Source organism: Synchiropus splendidus, chromosome 1 (genome assembly GCF_027744825.2).
Source record: "Synchiropus splendidus isolate RoL2022-P1 chromosome 1, RoL_Sspl_1.0, whole genome shotgun sequence".
NCBI lineage: Eukaryota > Metazoa > Chordata > Actinopteri > Syngnathiformes > Callionymidae > Synchiropus > Synchiropus splendidus.
Window position 1 is genome coordinate 49,784,222 of NC_071334.1, and position 18,200 is coordinate 49,802,421.

At 43.3% G+C, this 18,200-nt stretch overlaps 1 protein-coding gene across 7 annotated transcripts in view; it reads right to left on the bottom strand.

Moving 5' to 3' along the window:
• The window catches only part of LOC128752516 (fidgetin-like), a 94,234-nt gene that overhangs the window by 20,836 nt on the left and 55,198 nt on the right, over positions 1-18,200 (bottom strand). For 3 of the 7 annotated variants that reach the window (XM_053853796.1, XM_053853797.1, XM_053853798.1), the window contains one exon: positions 13,184-13,214. The exons of 2 other annotated variants lie outside the window; for them this stretch is intronic. In XM_053853796.1, coding sequence (XP_053709771.1) covers positions 13,184-13,208 — 25 coding nt within the window. In that variant the 5' untranslated portion in view covers positions 13,209-13,214. Of the gene's footprint in view, positions 1-13,183; positions 13,215-13,334; positions 13,435-13,764; positions 14,099-18,200 lie in introns of those variants that run through there. 2 more of the 7 variants (XM_053853795.1, XM_053853794.1) reach the window with 2 other exon arrangements.

The window sequence follows — 18,200 nt, forward strand, 5'->3', positions numbered from 1 at the left end:
ACATGATGGTTTTCGTTGTATTATTCATGAAAAAATCCTAAAAGAAACATCATCAGCTCGTGGATCTCGGGTTGTGCATTCCGGCCAGACATATGAAGAGACGGACCGGCTTGGATTGGAGGCAGATTTACTTCTCATGATTTAAAACAAGTGTTTTCACTATTGTCACCAATTCAGTAAATCAGAAAAACTTCCCCCGTTTCTTCATTTGTCGTGCTCTCAGGGGGAGGAATAGGTGGCAGAAACCCTGTCTATAATAACAGAGTTTGATCTTCAAGTGCTGGTCAACTAATCCCCACAAGAATGACAGCCAGCTTGGGTGATCTGTCCCTGGGTCCAGTCCTACTTGTATCTAATCATCACATCTTTCCACTTCACATTAGCGACTCAGAATTCGCCTTCACCGCATGGAGAGTAATCGTTTGGTTTCATTTGAAGAAGATGGTTCTTTCAAATCTGCACATTTCCTATCTGCCAAGACACTTCATTAATTCTTAAACTAATGAATGAAAACACATTTACATCCATTTGTTTCTGTGATAGACGGCAGCGCAGCTTCACTCACTTTAAACAAATCCAGAAGCCTGAGAGAAGCAAAACCGCAAAGAAAAGAAATGAGCCACTTCTATCTGATTCAAAGTGAGAAATGCAAGGGCCTTGACAAACATGTCTACTGCTGCTTCCACTTAAATTCTCTGTAATATTTCTCACAGCAACAGACAGTATCTCTTTTTCACACTCCTGCTAAATAAATAATTACAGCTTTATTACTGTCGGCTGCAGTTCCAAGCCTGAGGCAAACATGAAGTGAAGCAAGATTCTGTGTCTCCCATGGACAAATCCAGTTTTCAGATCTAAACAGTTTCATGTTGAGAGACTGTCATAATACAATACCGGTCCACAGACGAACCCCCACAGAGTCCAAGCTGAAGAACATGATCAGGTAGAGGAACAATATAAAGGGTGCGATAGGGCAGGGAGGAAAGGGCGTGTGTATTTATTGAGGAGATGAGTTGTGACATAAGATAAGGAGTCATTCTGTTGGAAGGCGAATGTCATTCCGGCACCGGCATCCCAGGAGGGGGATGAGTCAAGGCTGGGGGACCAAGGGGGAGCCGCAAATCCAGCCTTGCGATATTCTAGTTTTTGGAAAGCTCTGCTATGTGTCATGTTTACTTTGAGTGGTAGGGAAACTCTTCACTTGTAATTAGGGGCGATAGATATCAGGAATGATATGTTACATAACCACTCAGCTTGTGGCGGGTAACATTTGATACCAAATGAGGGAGCACACTGTTTAATAGATGGTAAATGTTGACTTGACATCATGTGAGATGACTTGAACATAGTGAATGTTTCAGGGTCTAAATCAGGGGACACCAACAGGTAGTCTGCAGAGACCAAGTGAGTAGCCCACAGGCTGTTAAAAAATAAGCAATGATGCAAATTTAAATTTTCATGTAAAGACCATCTTATGTTTGATTTTGTCATTCCTTTTTTTGGTTACACGACTGGCAATCACTGTGAAAACTCAGGCATGAGACAAGTATTTGAGAGGAATATGATTTATCATCCATTATATATCGTGTTTTCAGAAGTGCATACTGCACCAATGTTAGCCCTTAGGGTCACACAATGCCATTAGAGCAGCTCGAGGTTGCAAAAAGGTAGGTGACCCCTGGTATAAATGGTGATTGAAAAAACAATATTTTATTAATAATGATTAGAAAATGACAAATAATATTACATCAAACACTGGATTAAAGTGAGTGATGAAATACTGCACTAAAAAGATAACAGATATTTTATGAACTACTATGTTTTACTACCAAATTACCAAACCCTATCAATAAGAGCATTTGTTTATTTAATGTCTGCGTCAATATTTTCCACATCGTAAAAAAAAAAAAAAAAAGAACAAAAGTAAGAATACAAAAGATCTGACTGAGATCAAGCAAATGAAAGTGCTTGCATAGAAATCAATATTAAGGCAACTCTGTGTGGTGCAGTTGAACTTAAAGCTTAAGTATCGACTCAGGAACCATCACTTTGACAATCCAGTCTGACATAAGAGATTCAGAATCTGGAGAGGACGACACTGACACATGGCTTCATCAACAGTTCAGGCTCCTGTTTGTGACGTAATGCAGTCCACAAAACGAAAGAAGATAAAAGCTCATATTTAAACACCTACGCTGCCAATCCTGACGATGTGCATGCTATGATGAGAACAGCAATGACCTCATACGACCCTCACAGTCACCAGTCTCAGCCTGATATACAGGCAGCAGACATTCTAGGATGACTGTGTCTGGCAACTTCTTGATACAAAAATGGGACTTGCCTGATGCAGAAATGCCTCTGACCCAGTCATGTGGTCAAATGGGGTCTTTGAAATTATAACAGCCGCTTGCGAAGCACACTAAATGTGAATACGTTACACTACCTGGCATCGAGTCTGAAGTCATTTTTCACTAAATCCGACATGATCAGAGTGAAAGCCTGTTTTTAGCATCCACTGTCTTTCACTCTAACAGCCAGTCTCTACGTTTGTAAGAGTTTTATGCAAGTAAGCAGTAAGCTAATAATGGTCAGCGCCTTTACCTTGAAAAGCCAGATGTTTGTCCCCCTGCTAGCATCGCTGCAGCTGTCAACAGACATCAAACTGCTCATAAAGAGAGCAGATTGTGTTCTTTAGTTCTTGCTGACAAATTGCAGGGAATAAAACATAATCTTGGCATCTTCTTTGTTGACATGCGAGTATTAAATAAAGCAGGTAAATATATCCCAGTAGCACAAACCATGAACGGCTTATTCTGGAGAGCATCTCTGGGAAATGGAAAAGCAGTAAAACAAAATGACTTCAGTGACTCATTGATTCACTGACTCATTTGAAAGCAATAATACAGTCCTTAAAACACATTGTCTATCACTTTGTCTGTCTCCCTGTGATAAATTGAGCCACTGGTGCGATGCAGATTTCATCACCCGCTTAACTGACAGTGAGTGCATATGTGATTTCATTATGTCGACATTATCATGCTGTTGTGGATGCCCCAGCTCTTGTCAACAACTTGAACGGCTGACCAGTCGTGTCAGAGGCTCCCAATGTCTCCTAGCAACAGTGAAGGCTTCTGACGCTTCAGGCAACCCTGTAACCACGGCAAATAGTCTGACAAGATTGGGTGAACGGGAACTTTTTCGGCAAACATGATCAATTCTTAAATGGCTGACGTACGGCTTAAGCACAGAGCGCTCACCCTGCCAATCACCGGGTTGTTATTGTGGTGCGGTTCCCCGATTCTTCTAATCTTATCTGCCGATCGGCGGGGAGTGGGACGCGCGTCGGCGATACTGCCGGCGACACTCATCTGTCAAGACATACTGGCTCAATTATCATGTGGCGGCGCCCAACTCTACTTGCACAGGATCATTAGTCCACTGAAAGGTGCTTTATTTTGAATAGCGGCACCAAAGAGCACCTTCATGCAAATGTGCATTTTATAATCATGTGGGTGTTTTGATGCAACGGCTTTGTGCTAGCGTACCTGTTTACTCCAACTTCCTGGATTGAGCAGGGGAAGGTGAGAGGAAGGAACATAACGAGGACAGCCAGAGAGATGTATTTAAGGAACGAGGAGACACACAAGACATAGACGCTGCTTGAATCTCTCGGGGGAACACTTACTCACTAGACACAATAGTGGAGAACAGAGCACAAGCAGGGCTCCCTGGCCAAAATCTCTCCTCTTTACGCTCACAATCCCTCCAAGCAACACTCCTGTAAGCACTCATCCGCTGAGAATCACTGCATTGACTGAAGTGGAAAGAAGGAAAGGATGTGAGAGGACGACAGAATGGAAAAGAGGAGTGTCCACCTGGCCGGCGTCCTGGGGAATTAAGGAGTGTGTTTACCGCTTGCAGCGCCACGGCAGCACCATGTTAGCCTAATGGCACGTACATGAAGCCAATTGATTTGTGGACCAATAGACGTGTCCCACGGCACAGGCAGATTACCTAGATCAGTGGCTCCGCATCGAGTAGACATCGCTCCTCATTGTGAAGCCACAGGCAGCCACGGGATAGGGGGGTTTAATGTGAGTCTGCAGGGGAAAGCCTGCTTATATATGTGAACGCCGCACACTCGGGCTCCTTTACATCCATTTTTATCTACTTCCGCATTATTGCCGTCGGCTGGAAACTTTTTACTGCATTAATTTATTGTACACGGCTCTGAGTGGGAGGTATTCAATATTATAAAACGTGAAAAAAAAGCAACATGATGTTACAGTTTGGGAGAAAGCTAAAGCTAAAGTGAACCAACATTATAGGATATTTTTAATACTTAAAATTGACATCATTTATTGCAGAGAGGCATAAGATGGGTGGGCCAAATTCTGAAAATCAAGCATGAAATTTAAAAATGGAAAGTCAATATCTGAAAGAAAATGTAGAACACACACATATATATATATGGGAGTGTTTCACAATAAAAAAAAAAAGTACATTTATTTTGAAAACGTTGTAATTATATATCACAATTATAAATGACGACACCTGGTTTTATACGTTTTGCAAGGAATAAAAAGCCTATACTACTGCCATGTACAACTTGAATGCGGGGGAAGCAACATGAGCTCAAGAGAGAGTCAACTATACACACACACATTCAGATACTGATGAAACATGGAGATGCCCTGGAGGATAGAATTCCTGCAATGACGTGCCTCCTTCAAGGCAATAATAAGTGATAATCAGAAACTGCTCTTTACTTCAAAAATCTTACCTTTATAAACAGCAATATATAGTTTAATGTAGGAAACGACAGGCAATGTTCGACAAAGACTCACGAGAGACTTAAATCTTGTGACAAGAAAGGTGCTAATTACTGCCAAATTAATGTTTCAGCATCCTATTTAATGGACAATAGAAGACCACACACTCTACAGTTGTCCAAGTGTCGGGCCGAGCAGTGACAATAATTCCACATTCTCCACAGTTTTCACTCATGTCAGTGTTGGGCTTGATAAGCATGAAAATCCATTTATCTACAAAGAAACTGTACGGTCCAGAATGGACAATGTCTCTTTCTTTGTCCCTGGCTGGGCCCTTTCTTTGGTCCACAAAGCCACCCAACTGACTCCAGCACGTCTGTAACGGGCCACATTCATTTGATATGAAAACATCAAGGGAAGATATTGCGGCAGTTTGAGGGAAAAAGTAGAGCTGGTTCACGGAGGCATCAATATGCTGTGAACATAAAAGAACAATGGATACGAGGGAGACGCAGAAAAAAAGGAGGAGCGCATAAACACCATGTACCGTTTCAGAAATGCACGGACAGATCGGGGCTAAATGTCGTCATCATTTTTCCATCTTTTTTATGTATATTCTGAGCAGGTGGATTCAGACTTAGACCTCTCAAGAAGGAAGAGGAGGAGGAGCCGTCAGATTACAGATTAGAAGGTGGGGAAGAGGTGGGATTAAACAGGCGGCCGAGACGGTAGCCCGACTAATACAGCTCACAGCTCAGTAAAGGACGTTGTCAAATTTAGTGGTATGGATTATAGCGCGTTATTCCTGTGAGGAATGAGCAGACTGTGTCTGGAAAAACACCCGCAAAGACTTCCCACATAAATAAAAGTTATTAATTTCTCCTCTAAAACATGTTTTAAAAAAGGGAAAAAAGGTGGGACAGTTTAACAACACATGGGCCACATAAAAAAAACAAAAACTTGAGGCTTTATGTATTAAGAGTAGGTCTTAACCACCCCTTGGCTAATGCAGCTAATGAATGAGAATTGGCTAGCAGGGCTAACGGTTCTAATTCTCCTTCACAGCTATCATGTTGCAGCCCGGAGACGGATCAATACCATTTGCTCAACACACAGGAGGCCTGGGAATCTATAAAAGGGCTTTTATTGAGTAATTAAACACCCATTACTGTCCCGCGCAGCCAAACAATAAATTTGATCAGCCTCCGCGGTGCAGATCAAGCCATGATTAAAACACAAAAGACTACAATGACAATTTTCTCCCGTCTATACGTTGAGACCAAGATAATCCAATTAATTGAGAAAGTCGTACGGCTATACGGCACATCCACGCAAACACTTGTTTCAGTGGATTGACTCAGACTGGAAGTCGTCTTCTGATACAATGTATGCAGAACCTGTTCCTTCATGGTACATGATGCAGTTTAGACATTTAGAATGAATTTGTAGAGAAGGGGGTGATGTTAATGATACTTTATATATATATCAAATCATTCTACGGGCAAGGTTTTGTGGGGTAACAACCAACAAGACGACAAGTGTTTTCAACACTCAGGTAAAGTAATACTAACCATCCTTGAGGCTGAAGTGGAAAACTTGCTTTTAGAATAATCTTTTCTTCAGCAGAATAATGGCCATGGATTCTTGGATGAAAGGGTTAAGAAATATAAAAACCACCAATAGCCCAAATCTGAAACTGAAATGTCCTGAATGAAAATTTCCAGTAAAATGTGATCTCTTGAGTCGCAATTCTTTTCAGCAGACAAGGAGAATCACTGAAGGCTGGATTCTTCTTATGTCTTCTTTGCACTTACACAATTCTAAAACCTGCTACAATCCCATCCTTGTTGGAGAATATTTAGCGTTGTTGAGCCAACAATATGGCATCTGGGTGATTCTCCTAAATATGAATGGCCCATTCACTCAGGCTCAATGGAGTCGCTTGGCAATGGCCCTTCTTCCCCTCCTTCCTCCGTACTCAAAACAATATTCAGCGCAGCAGTCTTGGCACTTTTCCCCGAAATCAACAAAAGAGGAACTCAAAGCTGTCCCTGGGACCCTCAAAGCATTAAGCCTCTCTGAGATGCAAGTACTTGGCACAAGCAGAGCGATTTAGTGACAATGAGCAAATCATACAGTGCTTTGTGAGATTTAGGGGATACAATAGCACTCCGTTTGCAAAGCACACATTAGTAGGCATGTCATTGGGACCCCCTGGGGATTCGAGCAGCCTAGAGGATTGTGTAGTGAAGAGGATAAATATATGTTACTGGGAGAGAAGATGGAGCGCTGCCAACATCTCACTGCCCACAACATACAGTGGATTATGAGGAATACATTAATAGAATCATCGTCTGTACAAAAACTAACCCACAAACTTAACCCATTTGGCTTGTTAACTGTATACATTGCAGCACATCCAAAATCAATTTATCACCATTTAGCAGAGCTCAAGAGGTTCAGATGAGGAGAGGATCCTCTTTCGCAAAAAAAAGAAAAAAAAAAAAGAGCAAAACCAACAACAACACACACACACAAAAACACAATACTTGTTATAAATGTGCGGCGCTTGCAGCCATGCTGACCCCTGAGTGCTAAACAAAACCAACAACGGACAAGCAGACACCCACTCAAAAGTCAATACCATGCGTGGCTCCTCTTCCTCTTGTATGGTTAATGCATGATGCCAGGTAGTGGAGACAGACGGAGAGTAGGATCTCATTATACGCTGCGTGCTATCATTAGCCGTCTACCACATGTGTCCATCCTGCCAGAGTCGTACATGCAACATCCTCGTTCTCGCGCCTGTTTCCAGTAGCGGAAACTTGTCGTGCACACACAGCAAGTGGGCACATAAATAATGGACACGTGAACGCACTTTGGCAGGCAAAAACTGCCTCCACAACAACTTTAGACAACACTGTACGGCAGGGAGGGCAGTTAGTTATCCAGCGGGGGGAACATTAAAAAGTCCTACCGCACTTAACCGTGCAAGATTTCTGATGAGAACAATGTGATATCACAAGAGAAACTCACGGTGAAAAGAACGACAGCAAGGACAGTTTTGAAGCAAATATTAGGAAGGGCAGTAAATTATTAGGGGGAAAAAACAGGAGAAACGACGACATTTTTTGAGGCAATACATAATGCATGGAAATAAAATTGGAACACAATATCTAAAAAAAGACATTATGAAAATATATTGAACTTAAGGCGATGAGAAATTATAACTTGTCTATTATTTCTAGATGTTTAACTATGTTTAAAAAAAAAATCTGATGGGGAAAATTTGAGGAATTGAAGACATAATAGTGATGATTTGAGAAGTTGAGCTGACTATACGGACAGGTCATCATAAGGCAAATATGTCATAAGATAGGGAGGTGAACTGAAGGAGAAACATAATAAAGCGACATGAATGAAAGACATGATCATAATCCTACAAAAAATAGGGTTTCAAATTTCAAAGCGAGACCAGACCGTTGAACATAAAAAATGTATTGTAAACTATATTAATAACTAGACAGTATCTATACACATATAAGGATCACCAACGCTTCCTTTGTCTGATTTATAATTCAGCTTGGGTCAGAACAGAGACTGAATTAGGCCCCTGCTGTTTAAGAAATAATTCAGGTGTTTTTGAAACCTCAATTCGCTTGCATTACAGAATGCACGCCTGGCTCAAGACGTTTTAGAGAATTGACCACAGCAGCTGCTTGGTTTCAAGGCTTGAAAGCAGCGGCAGTGCTATTTGCTGCAACTCTCAGCCTGTGTCCATCTCGGCCAGGCAGCGCGGCGATTCTGCCACACGCCCAGCCACTCTACATCCTTTTGTCCATCCCCTGGCAGTCAGCCACTTTCTCCTTCACACACACATGTTCACACGCACGCCGATAAGCCATTGTTCATTAGCGCGCACACCTTTCACCGCCGCACGAGTCAAAAGTGCTCAACTTACTTGCATCAGATGCCACGCTAATCAAGACACTCAACTTTAGCAGCAGACGGGAGGTGAGGGTAGAAGAGGTGAGGAGGAGGAGGAGGAGGAGAAGGGAGGACGGAGCAGCGGTGGCAGGCGGCCACTATCCAGCCAAGACGTGCTGTTAACAAAATCAGATCATCCAGCCGGAGCCAGCGAGAGAAGAGCAGCGGCTGTGAGAGATTACAGTCAGATCCTTCCTCGCTCCTCGCTGTCATTTTCTCCGGACTTGTCGGAGGGTAAAAAAAAAAAAAAAGACTGTCGCCGCCGCAGCTCTCCTCCGTCGGTGAGCCAAATGAGTGGCAAGCTTTTGTGCATATCAATGCACAATTTAACTTAAGACTTCCATGCCAATAACCTAATTAGAAACAGCGCTTCCACATTTGAAGGCATATTGTAAAGGATAAGCTGCTCAGCGCTGTGTCAGTCAGGGTCTAATGGTGTGGAATATTCCGAGTGGAAGTTTTTTTTTATGAACTCCTTAGCATATTTAGCGCTTCCACATTCCGAATGTTTCTGTATCCGACCAGGGATCCAGGCCACGGCTGCACCTGAACCTGGGTCCGTTCAAAATTCATAAACGTGAGGAAGACGAAAAATAATAATGATAATAATAATAATCCTAACAAATGTGTGGTGCAGGAGAACAATTTTCCCAGCCTTGATTAAACTGACGAAAAAGACAAATTACACAAAACGAGCAGACTTCAAACATTCAGCGGGATTCAGAGTTCAAAGAAAGCGAGATAATGCTTTTAAGGCCGGAATTAACATGGAAATGAATTTAGCCGAACGTCTGCTTAAGGGTGCTGGATATAAGCAGGGCTGAGTGCCAGAGTCGGGGAATTTCGGAGGTGAAGATGTCTGACTAGCTGTGGACCTTCCCTCGAGTACTTCTGCTTCAACAGCACCTTCTATATAATTCAGTTAATATGACACGGAACTAATACACAGTGAAAATGAAGGACTTTTCCCTTGTAGCAGAAAATGGCTGGAAAAGGACAACAACCAGGAGCATTTATTTCGCCTGATATTTCTACACACACGCAACATTTTCAGACAGATTCACCTCAGATCAGACTGGTCAGGATCATTTCACTACCGCATTCACAGCCTTCAATTATTCCCCAACAAAATAAATATTTATCTTCCCTCATATCTAATGGATATCACAACAGACACTGCATACAAAAATTAAATACAGATTGGCGTCATCTTTGCGCTTTTATAACTCTGGACTCTTCAACTGAGTCGGGTCAGTCTCACGCACCGGTGCCACTTGTTTACTGTCGTCATTGTCCTACACCTTGCTGAGCACCACACGCACCCGACCCAGCAGCTACTTCAGCTGACGCCGTCCCCGGGTCATACTCTTTTATTATATACATCCTTATTCTTTAAGTGTCTCAATTAATCTTTGTCAAGTGCTTGTACATTATCCGCTCTCTTGAGTGACTGTTTTAGGACTTGCTTTTGGTTTATGTCAATCTCATTAAGGGTCCTTGAATTGAACAATAATAATAATGATGATGATGATGATAATAATGCTGTGGTAAGTCAGTTAGCCACCCACTATGGCAGCTCTACAACAAAGGAAATGTGTCCTTTCGCTTCATTTTTTTTAACCTCACTTCTGTGTTGATAAACGTACACCACATAGCAAACATAAAATGTGAATCAGAGAATTCACAATTGTTGTGAAATACTGGCATCTATTGATGTGTACCATCATGCTAAGGCTTGGACTGATCAGTAATAGCATTTCTGGATCTCCTGGTCAGTTTTTTAACAATTATAAAACTACAGAAAAATCGTCTTGGGATCCATCTTTAAAGCTGCCAACATTCATATTTCCCATACCATGAGGCAATTCATACTCTTCAACCCAATTTACGTTTTTAAATTGATCGCCAACATCCTCCCTTCTATTGCAGCCTTTTGAAAGGGTTGTTTCGATATGGTGTGTGTGTGTAACTCAAATGGGAACAAGCAATTGTGACCTGACAAAAAAACCTGTCATCACTAGCTGAATGCATCACGGTAACACGAGGACCATACAAAAGTATGTGAAGCGGTAGGGGAAGAAAATCCATCAACAAGCAACTGTCAGTCCCGGAAACACAAGGCCTACTGGAAAAAAAAAAAAAAATTAAAACTATCAAACCCCCTTTGGAAAGCACAAACTGCAGCAAGAGAGCATTTCTGAGAGGAAAAAAAGGAGGGGAGAGGATCAGGGTGTCAAAGATTTTAAAGAATTGGCGTCCGCTCATCTACAGTGAAACACGTCTCGGGCGGCAAGCGCTACCGACAGCTGCCTGCCGTCTGAGGAAAGGGAACTTAGATCAGTGAGGAGGGGGCTGTCAGCAAGCATGCAGAGAAACACACAAAGACGACACAGCCTCGCTACAGTTAGCTGACACACAGCCCCGGCACTGTCTTCTGGGACGGGAGAGAAAGAGAGAGTGATGAGGGAGGGAGGGAGGGAGTGAGTGGGGGAATAAGTGGACAAAGAGTGAAATAGATGAGAGAGCAAGGAGACAAGACGGGCTGACGCACTGTCGGGCAAACGTGGAGAAGGAAAAGAGAATGGTTGAGGGGGGGCTGAGAAGACAGAAACAGAGAGAGATGGAGAGAGTGAAACAGACAGACAGGTCCGAGAGGGATTTGTTCTATTTGCATGCGGCGGGCTCCCAAGGGGTCCAGCTCTGCTCGGCAAGCCGAGCGCACAAAAGATAACACTTAACATATTTGCTAGAAGATGACAACCCTTCCTGGATCCCGTTTGAAGAGGCCCTTTGTCAGGACGCACAGACAGGAGAAATCCACTGATACGGACGAAGCGGAGACTAACAAATGTCTGAGGCGCACAACATTTCCCCAGATCGTCTCACATCTGGCTGGAGTCCCACAGGGGGCCGGCTGGATCGCGATGCTGGTGGCTCCAGCACAGCGAAGCCGCCTTTAACGGTACACATTACAGACTGATAGAAAGTGTCAGGATAATTTATTTATATGGCCCCACTGGGGGGAGGCACATGCGCCCCCCTAGCTTTATTCATTTGAGAGGAAAAAAAAACTCTATTTAGATAAATAAAGGGTCCCTGTTTGTTAAGCAGTTTTTCTTCTCTTCCTATTAGCTCTCCTCTCCGTGTCCCTATTAGCCGTATCGGGGCTGTCGGAGATATGAGGAGATACGTTATGTGTATAATGAGGGGGATTATTGCAACTGTCACAGCGACACATACGCAGCTGGCACGGATGCGGGACGGATCTTAAGCCGAGAACTACGGCAGACAAATGGAGGAATAAACAAGTGGCGGAGCAGCTACACTATTTACATTACACACACAGAAGTTCACACACCCACACCGTCACGCGTCCATTTACATCGCCAAAGACTTTTTCATAAAGGTCATTCTCATCTACAATTAAAAACACAAATGGAAACCAAGGATGAAAGAAAAACAATATCAACTTAGCTTTAAATTGCAGAAGAAAGATTACAAGTAGATGAATCAATATTTCATATGAAGTTCTGTAAGACAGCTCACTTAGTAGAATTTTGGAAAAGATAAATGATGCTGATGATGATGCAGGTGACCTGTTTAAGTGCGTGTCTGTGTGCGTATTAAGTAAGAGAGAAAGGGATGAGCAAAAGCTCAGAGGTGAGGGGGGTCAAAACTCACCTAATAAATGTTACAAATCCACGACTGTCCCATAAACTTCAGTTGCGTTCCCAGTATATAAACGTGCATGTGAGTGTGTGTGTGTGTAGAAAACAAATAATCCATTATGGAATTACTTGCAAAAGAGTGGGCAGGCGATTTTCAATTTTCAACAATCTGCCATTGTTCCTTATAAACGTGGAGGACTTAAAAACACACACGGTTCCCACGATCCCACAGCAAGGACGAGAGGAAATTCAACTTCATAATTGGCAGATTATGGATTTAAATCAATACAAATCATTTCAATGAAATGGGGTTTTTTTCCGAAGAGAATGAATGTAAGGCAGAGACCTAAGCAAACTGCCGACAGATACATATAATATTGTTCTGTAGTTAAACGATGAAGACAATCCTTCAAGTGTGTATTTGTACTGAGCCAAATTACTTTCTGATATAAATTCAGTAAAAAATAGATATTATATTGGGGGGGGGGAATACTCAGATATTACAGTCCTCATCTAGAGTCATTTCTGTATAATGCAATATTCCAATGTAATTATTTTCTTTATCAAGGAACTTCTAAAAAGCTCTCTTCCCAGGTTCAATTCAAACACAAAAGTTTCTTTATTAAAGTAGGATATAACTTAGAGTATATTTGAGAAATAAAAAGCATGGTCAAGCCTGCAATAGCTTCTATTTTTGTCACTATTCATTGAAATATCGCCCTTAAATACAAGTTGAATAAATCAGAAACCTACCATAGACGCTGCTGCTGCTGATCATGACGTGCTGGAGCAGAGAGAGGGAGAGAAGAGAAAAAGAGGAGATGGAATTTAGCCCAAAACAACACACGAGGGAACGTTTCGGGGCTCCAGCAGTGTTTGCTTCCTCTCGTTTGTCTCCTCGTACCTGGGATCTCAAACGCGCTGTGTCGCCTGTCATGAGAACGTCTGGAGGCGAATGTCGCTCGTGGAAATGTCAATGTCATGCTATTTCTGCGAGAGCAACTTGTTGTGTCGCGGCTGCCGGAGACTCCACGGGCAAACTTGTGTGTGATTTCCCTCTTTATGGATCCGACGGTGGAAGAGCGAGACCGGGTGCAGCAGCAGACCGAGATGCGTACAGACGGCGGCGCAGGTGCACTCTCCCCAAACCTCAATATAGCGACTCAATAACACGCTAAGTGCACGTTGTCGACCGCGGAAACTTGCTTTAAAAAAAAGCCCGAATGGACTTGTTCTAGTCGGGTTGAATCAGTTGGGACGCCTCCAGAGCGCTACGCTGACCGCCTCGTCCGTGTAGTTGTGGATGCAGCGGACGGATCCCTCCGCGCTCTTACCTGTTTTTTTAGCCACAGGTCGACCTCTCACGCGGGGGTTCAGGGTCGCATCGATCCCGAGGAGAAGTTCTGCTGACAGACGTCGCGCCGAGGTTAAGACGGGCTGCAGGCGAGCTGAAACCATCCCAAGTCAACGCAGGAAACACTGACCACAGCCACTGCCATGTTGGAATTTCACCAGCCCCGAACAGCTGCTTCTCTCGCTGACCAGTACACTCCCCACTGCGCATGCGCCCGGAGGGCTGACGGGAGGCAGGAGCAAAAATCTCTCAATTCCAATTACTGCAGATAAGGTTATTATGAGCGTCTGCTTTGTCTGGCCGGGGACGGAGGAAGGAACTTGAAAGTAGACCGACTATTTTAAATATCAGTCATTCATTTCATGCCTTTATGTTTCACTCGGAGATGTTTATTGACCAAAATCCATTTTACTGACACTGGGTTTCACAAACATTATGCACTCAGGGGTTGGTCCTTCACTCCAAATCTGACATTACTGAAGCTCTTCAGCAAGTATTTGGGAATTTTTGGATTAGATTTTCCCCATTCTCTTCTATTTCCTCCACCTAGCTTTTCATTTTGAATAATGGCTTGTGACAAAACAAACAGTCTGGTCTACAAAGGAAGTAAACCCCACTGTTATAGCCAGTTGGACTCAACTGTGACTAACACCACACAAGCAAACTGTCGTCCGTCCATCTCATTGATGTGGTACTGAGTCACACGATATGATAAACAGTATCAGGTCATTGACCAAACCGGATTTCACTTGATATTGAATATGTTTTGCCATTAAAAAGGAAAAAACTTGGGGGGTAAATGAGATGTTCTAGATTACCTAAGGTGCTTGTCGACTGTAAAAGAACAACTAATACTTTGACAATTAAAAAAGTATCGAATGTCCTTTGATTTGCGATTCTTCTGTCCAACATGATCAAAACAGAAGTAGCCGTAACTTAAAGTAGCTTGAGTTGCAGGCAGAATAGAATGAATGTACATTGAGCAGTCTATAACTGGTAATGAAATATCAGTGTGACATTTATTTTAGGGGGGTATTTGTTGTTTTTCTTCGAGGCTAAATCCAGCGTATTAATCTCCGTGTGTTGTGTCAAAATGTCAAGTGTCCCACCCCCTCAACCATGACACAAAATATATACGCTGGATTTCAAGTGTGAAGCTCAAAATTGTATTCATTTCCGAAACGGTCTAGCTCCTTTTTGCCTGTGGATCGCGGCGCGATATTCACTGTAGCAGAAACACTGCAACCTAGTGGTGGGAGGCCGCTGTTTGCGTGTCCAGAGAGCGACAAGATTCAAGGTAGATTTCATGGGCTTGTGGAACGCACAAAACAATGGCATGCGGTCTGTTTTTTTACAGCTGAAACATTAATATGCAAAAATCTTTTTTTTTTTTTTTTTTTTTTTAAATCTATGATGAATTGATGTCCCCCAAGAGCAGCTTGGGCCAGAGCTTGGAAACCCCTGGCATTGATCACGGCATGTGGGCAATGAACCGCCCACCCATCAGTCTCCCGGCGCAGGAGCCCAACATGGCAGAGTGTACCTGTGAATCTCCCAGTGATAATTATAGCGGCTATACGGAATTAGCAATTGAAGCCCTAATTAGAATGAAAATGTCCCAGTTAGCGTGTTATCAAAGCTGCGGCGGGGAGAGCAGAGTTAAACAAGACATCAAAGACGGAATAACTGTCAGCTCATTGTTCCTAATCACCCCCAACACACCGTCGGTGGGTTATTTGTGTGAGTCACAGGCGTGGAACAAGCCAGAGGATTGATGAGGAGAGCGAACCTGAGGCAAACGTGTTTCCCTCACAAGTGCGTCTCGCACCTGCCGCAGCAGCAGCAGCAGGCCTCTCGGCTCCACGTCGGCTCCACCTCACTCTCCTCTTCCCTCCTGCCGGGCCATCATACTGGCCAGGCCTGTTATGTGCAAGGCAGGATTTGCTACATTAAAACTGACTGAACGCTCAACTGTGTGATCGCCGTGGTTACGTGGCATTGACTATTAGTTAGTCATTCGAAAAAAAAAAAAAAAAGCTGGGCGCTGCGCTCTCTCTGATGAACATAGTGGAAGCAAAGGTAGAACTCAAGTGTGCTCAACATGCAGCGTTGCTATAAAAGGCTTGGCTGGCGTGGAGTCACGGATGAAGCCTTCAGGTTTTTTTGGTGTTGATTTGTGGTCATCGCCCAGCAGAGTGTGCGGCGGAGGAGATTTAACGGCAACATAAATCTAAATAGATTTTAACTCATTAGCCATTGGAGAGGTAATGATGTAAGTCTGCCACTAATGAGCTTAAGCTCTTAATTGAATAGGAGGGGGAGGAGGAACACACACACACACACACTCACAAAAGAACGTACACATGAGGACACCTACGATTCAGCCTTGTGTGTGCGTTTGTGTGTGTTTGTGCATTTGTGTTTCTCTCTCTCTCCCCTCATTCTCTCCAGGGTCATGAGGGGGGGGCGGGGAGTTGCAGTCACATGACCAGCTAAATTTCAACTCCAGTGCCTGCGGACTTCAGTGTCAGTCCTTATTAGTTCACCAATGCACTTTTTGTATCTCTTCCCCAACACATTCTAGAACACTAGAAGGAAAGGCAGATGTTTAAAGCCGCGTGGAATTTTAAAATAATTACGTAGGTATATCCCAGATTTCCATGATGTATCTGGAAAACGCTGACTAGAGTCACTGATCTTGCACTTGAGTTTCTGATGCCTTACAACACAGCAGAAATTGTAGGGTCATATTCTTGATTTGGTGCTGCTGAAGGTCTTTTAAAAATGGACAAAAAGCAATATAAGCCCCCTAAACTGACCATTTAAATGATATCAAATGACCATGTAAATCTGTAGTTACTATATTTCTTGCAAACATTTACCATAAATACGAATATACATAGTGCATGTCGCTTCATTTATGACACACACTTCCCACTTAATTTTGAATGAAGATTCCACCATCAAAGCTGTTTTTAGCCACTGGTTAGTGCCTCACAACTGCAGCCAGTTGAAATCATCCCGCTGTTGTTATGATTATTTCAAACATTATTTCTATCACTGCAAATTTACAACCACCTCATGTAGAATCGTCTGAATTTCCTATACTTTGTTAAGTAAAAAAATCTGTCTGCACAGTTTTTGAGAAAATTTCCCAGTTTTTAAAATTATTTTTCACTATTTTAGCTGAAACAGCTTTTTTAACAACATAAAAGGAGGACCCTCGCCCTCTCTCCGCCCTAATGACATTATAATAATTATTTGTATTTTTTATTGCTGTCTCTTTTATATTTTTCTGAACCGCCTCCAATATATCACAATGAATGCGCCGTCAAAGCTTGAGACTGCTACAAAGGATCCATACTCTCACTGTTGGAGGAGAGATACACACACGGCCTCTTTGATGTCGCTGCATCCAAACCTATCTCATATTTTTATTATTCTTTCAAATAATTATCGGCACTTAACCCGCAATGTCTGTGAAGACGCAGAGACGTCAGAATCAATTTGAGCGCAGTCCTCTCCGGGAACATGTCCATTCTTTAAACTGCATAATTCCGTTAGAATGGGCTGAGTTCCCCTGGTGATACTGGCTATGTACAAAATGATAATATCCAATTTCTTTGGAGTCTTCTATCAAGTGCAGTTGATATAAACAAAACCCCTGTGAATAGAGGACAATGATGGGGAATCTCAGAGCTGAGTCCAGAGGGAGGAGAGGGAGAGATTAGAAAAGCACAGACTGTTTCCAGTAGTCAAGAAAAGGACTGAAGGAGCGGATGTGTGAACACGGACACTGGCGTGTGTGGTCAAGCCTTGTTTATGAGCAGGGACTGTGGCCCTGATGGAGCCCGGCGTGGATTTGAGCCGAGCCTATTGAGCATAAACTGCTAAATTTGGCAATAAAGGGAATGTGGTTTACTGTGGGCTCCAGTGGGCTGACGACTCCACACACACACACCTGAAGGCACACAGAGCTGCAGCCACACACAACAATAACTCAGTCACTCCGTTACTGTCTGGCGCTCGCTGCCTCACTCTAGCTAACACACGGCGAGCACGCCGGCCGGCTGAGACACACTCTCGCACGGCCAGTCATGCGGCTCAGCGCCGCTGACTTTGACAAATAACCAGGAAGTTCCAGTCTTGCCTTAAAAACTCCAACTTGTTCAGTTGCAATTCTGCATTTGTCCTGCTTTAATGGCTGTGGAAGTGGCTTTGGAGGTAATCTGTCAGTGATTGATTAGACCCCCCCTCCACCCCCCGAAAAAAAAAAAACCCTTACCGAATGTGTAAGCCTGCTGCTATCTCGCGACTGGGGGACGGGCAGGAGGAGAGTCCCCGGAGTTCTTCTGCCTGTAAGCATGCGTTAGCTTCCAACAGACAAAACATAGGGCGGTTTTCCACTGGAGGAAC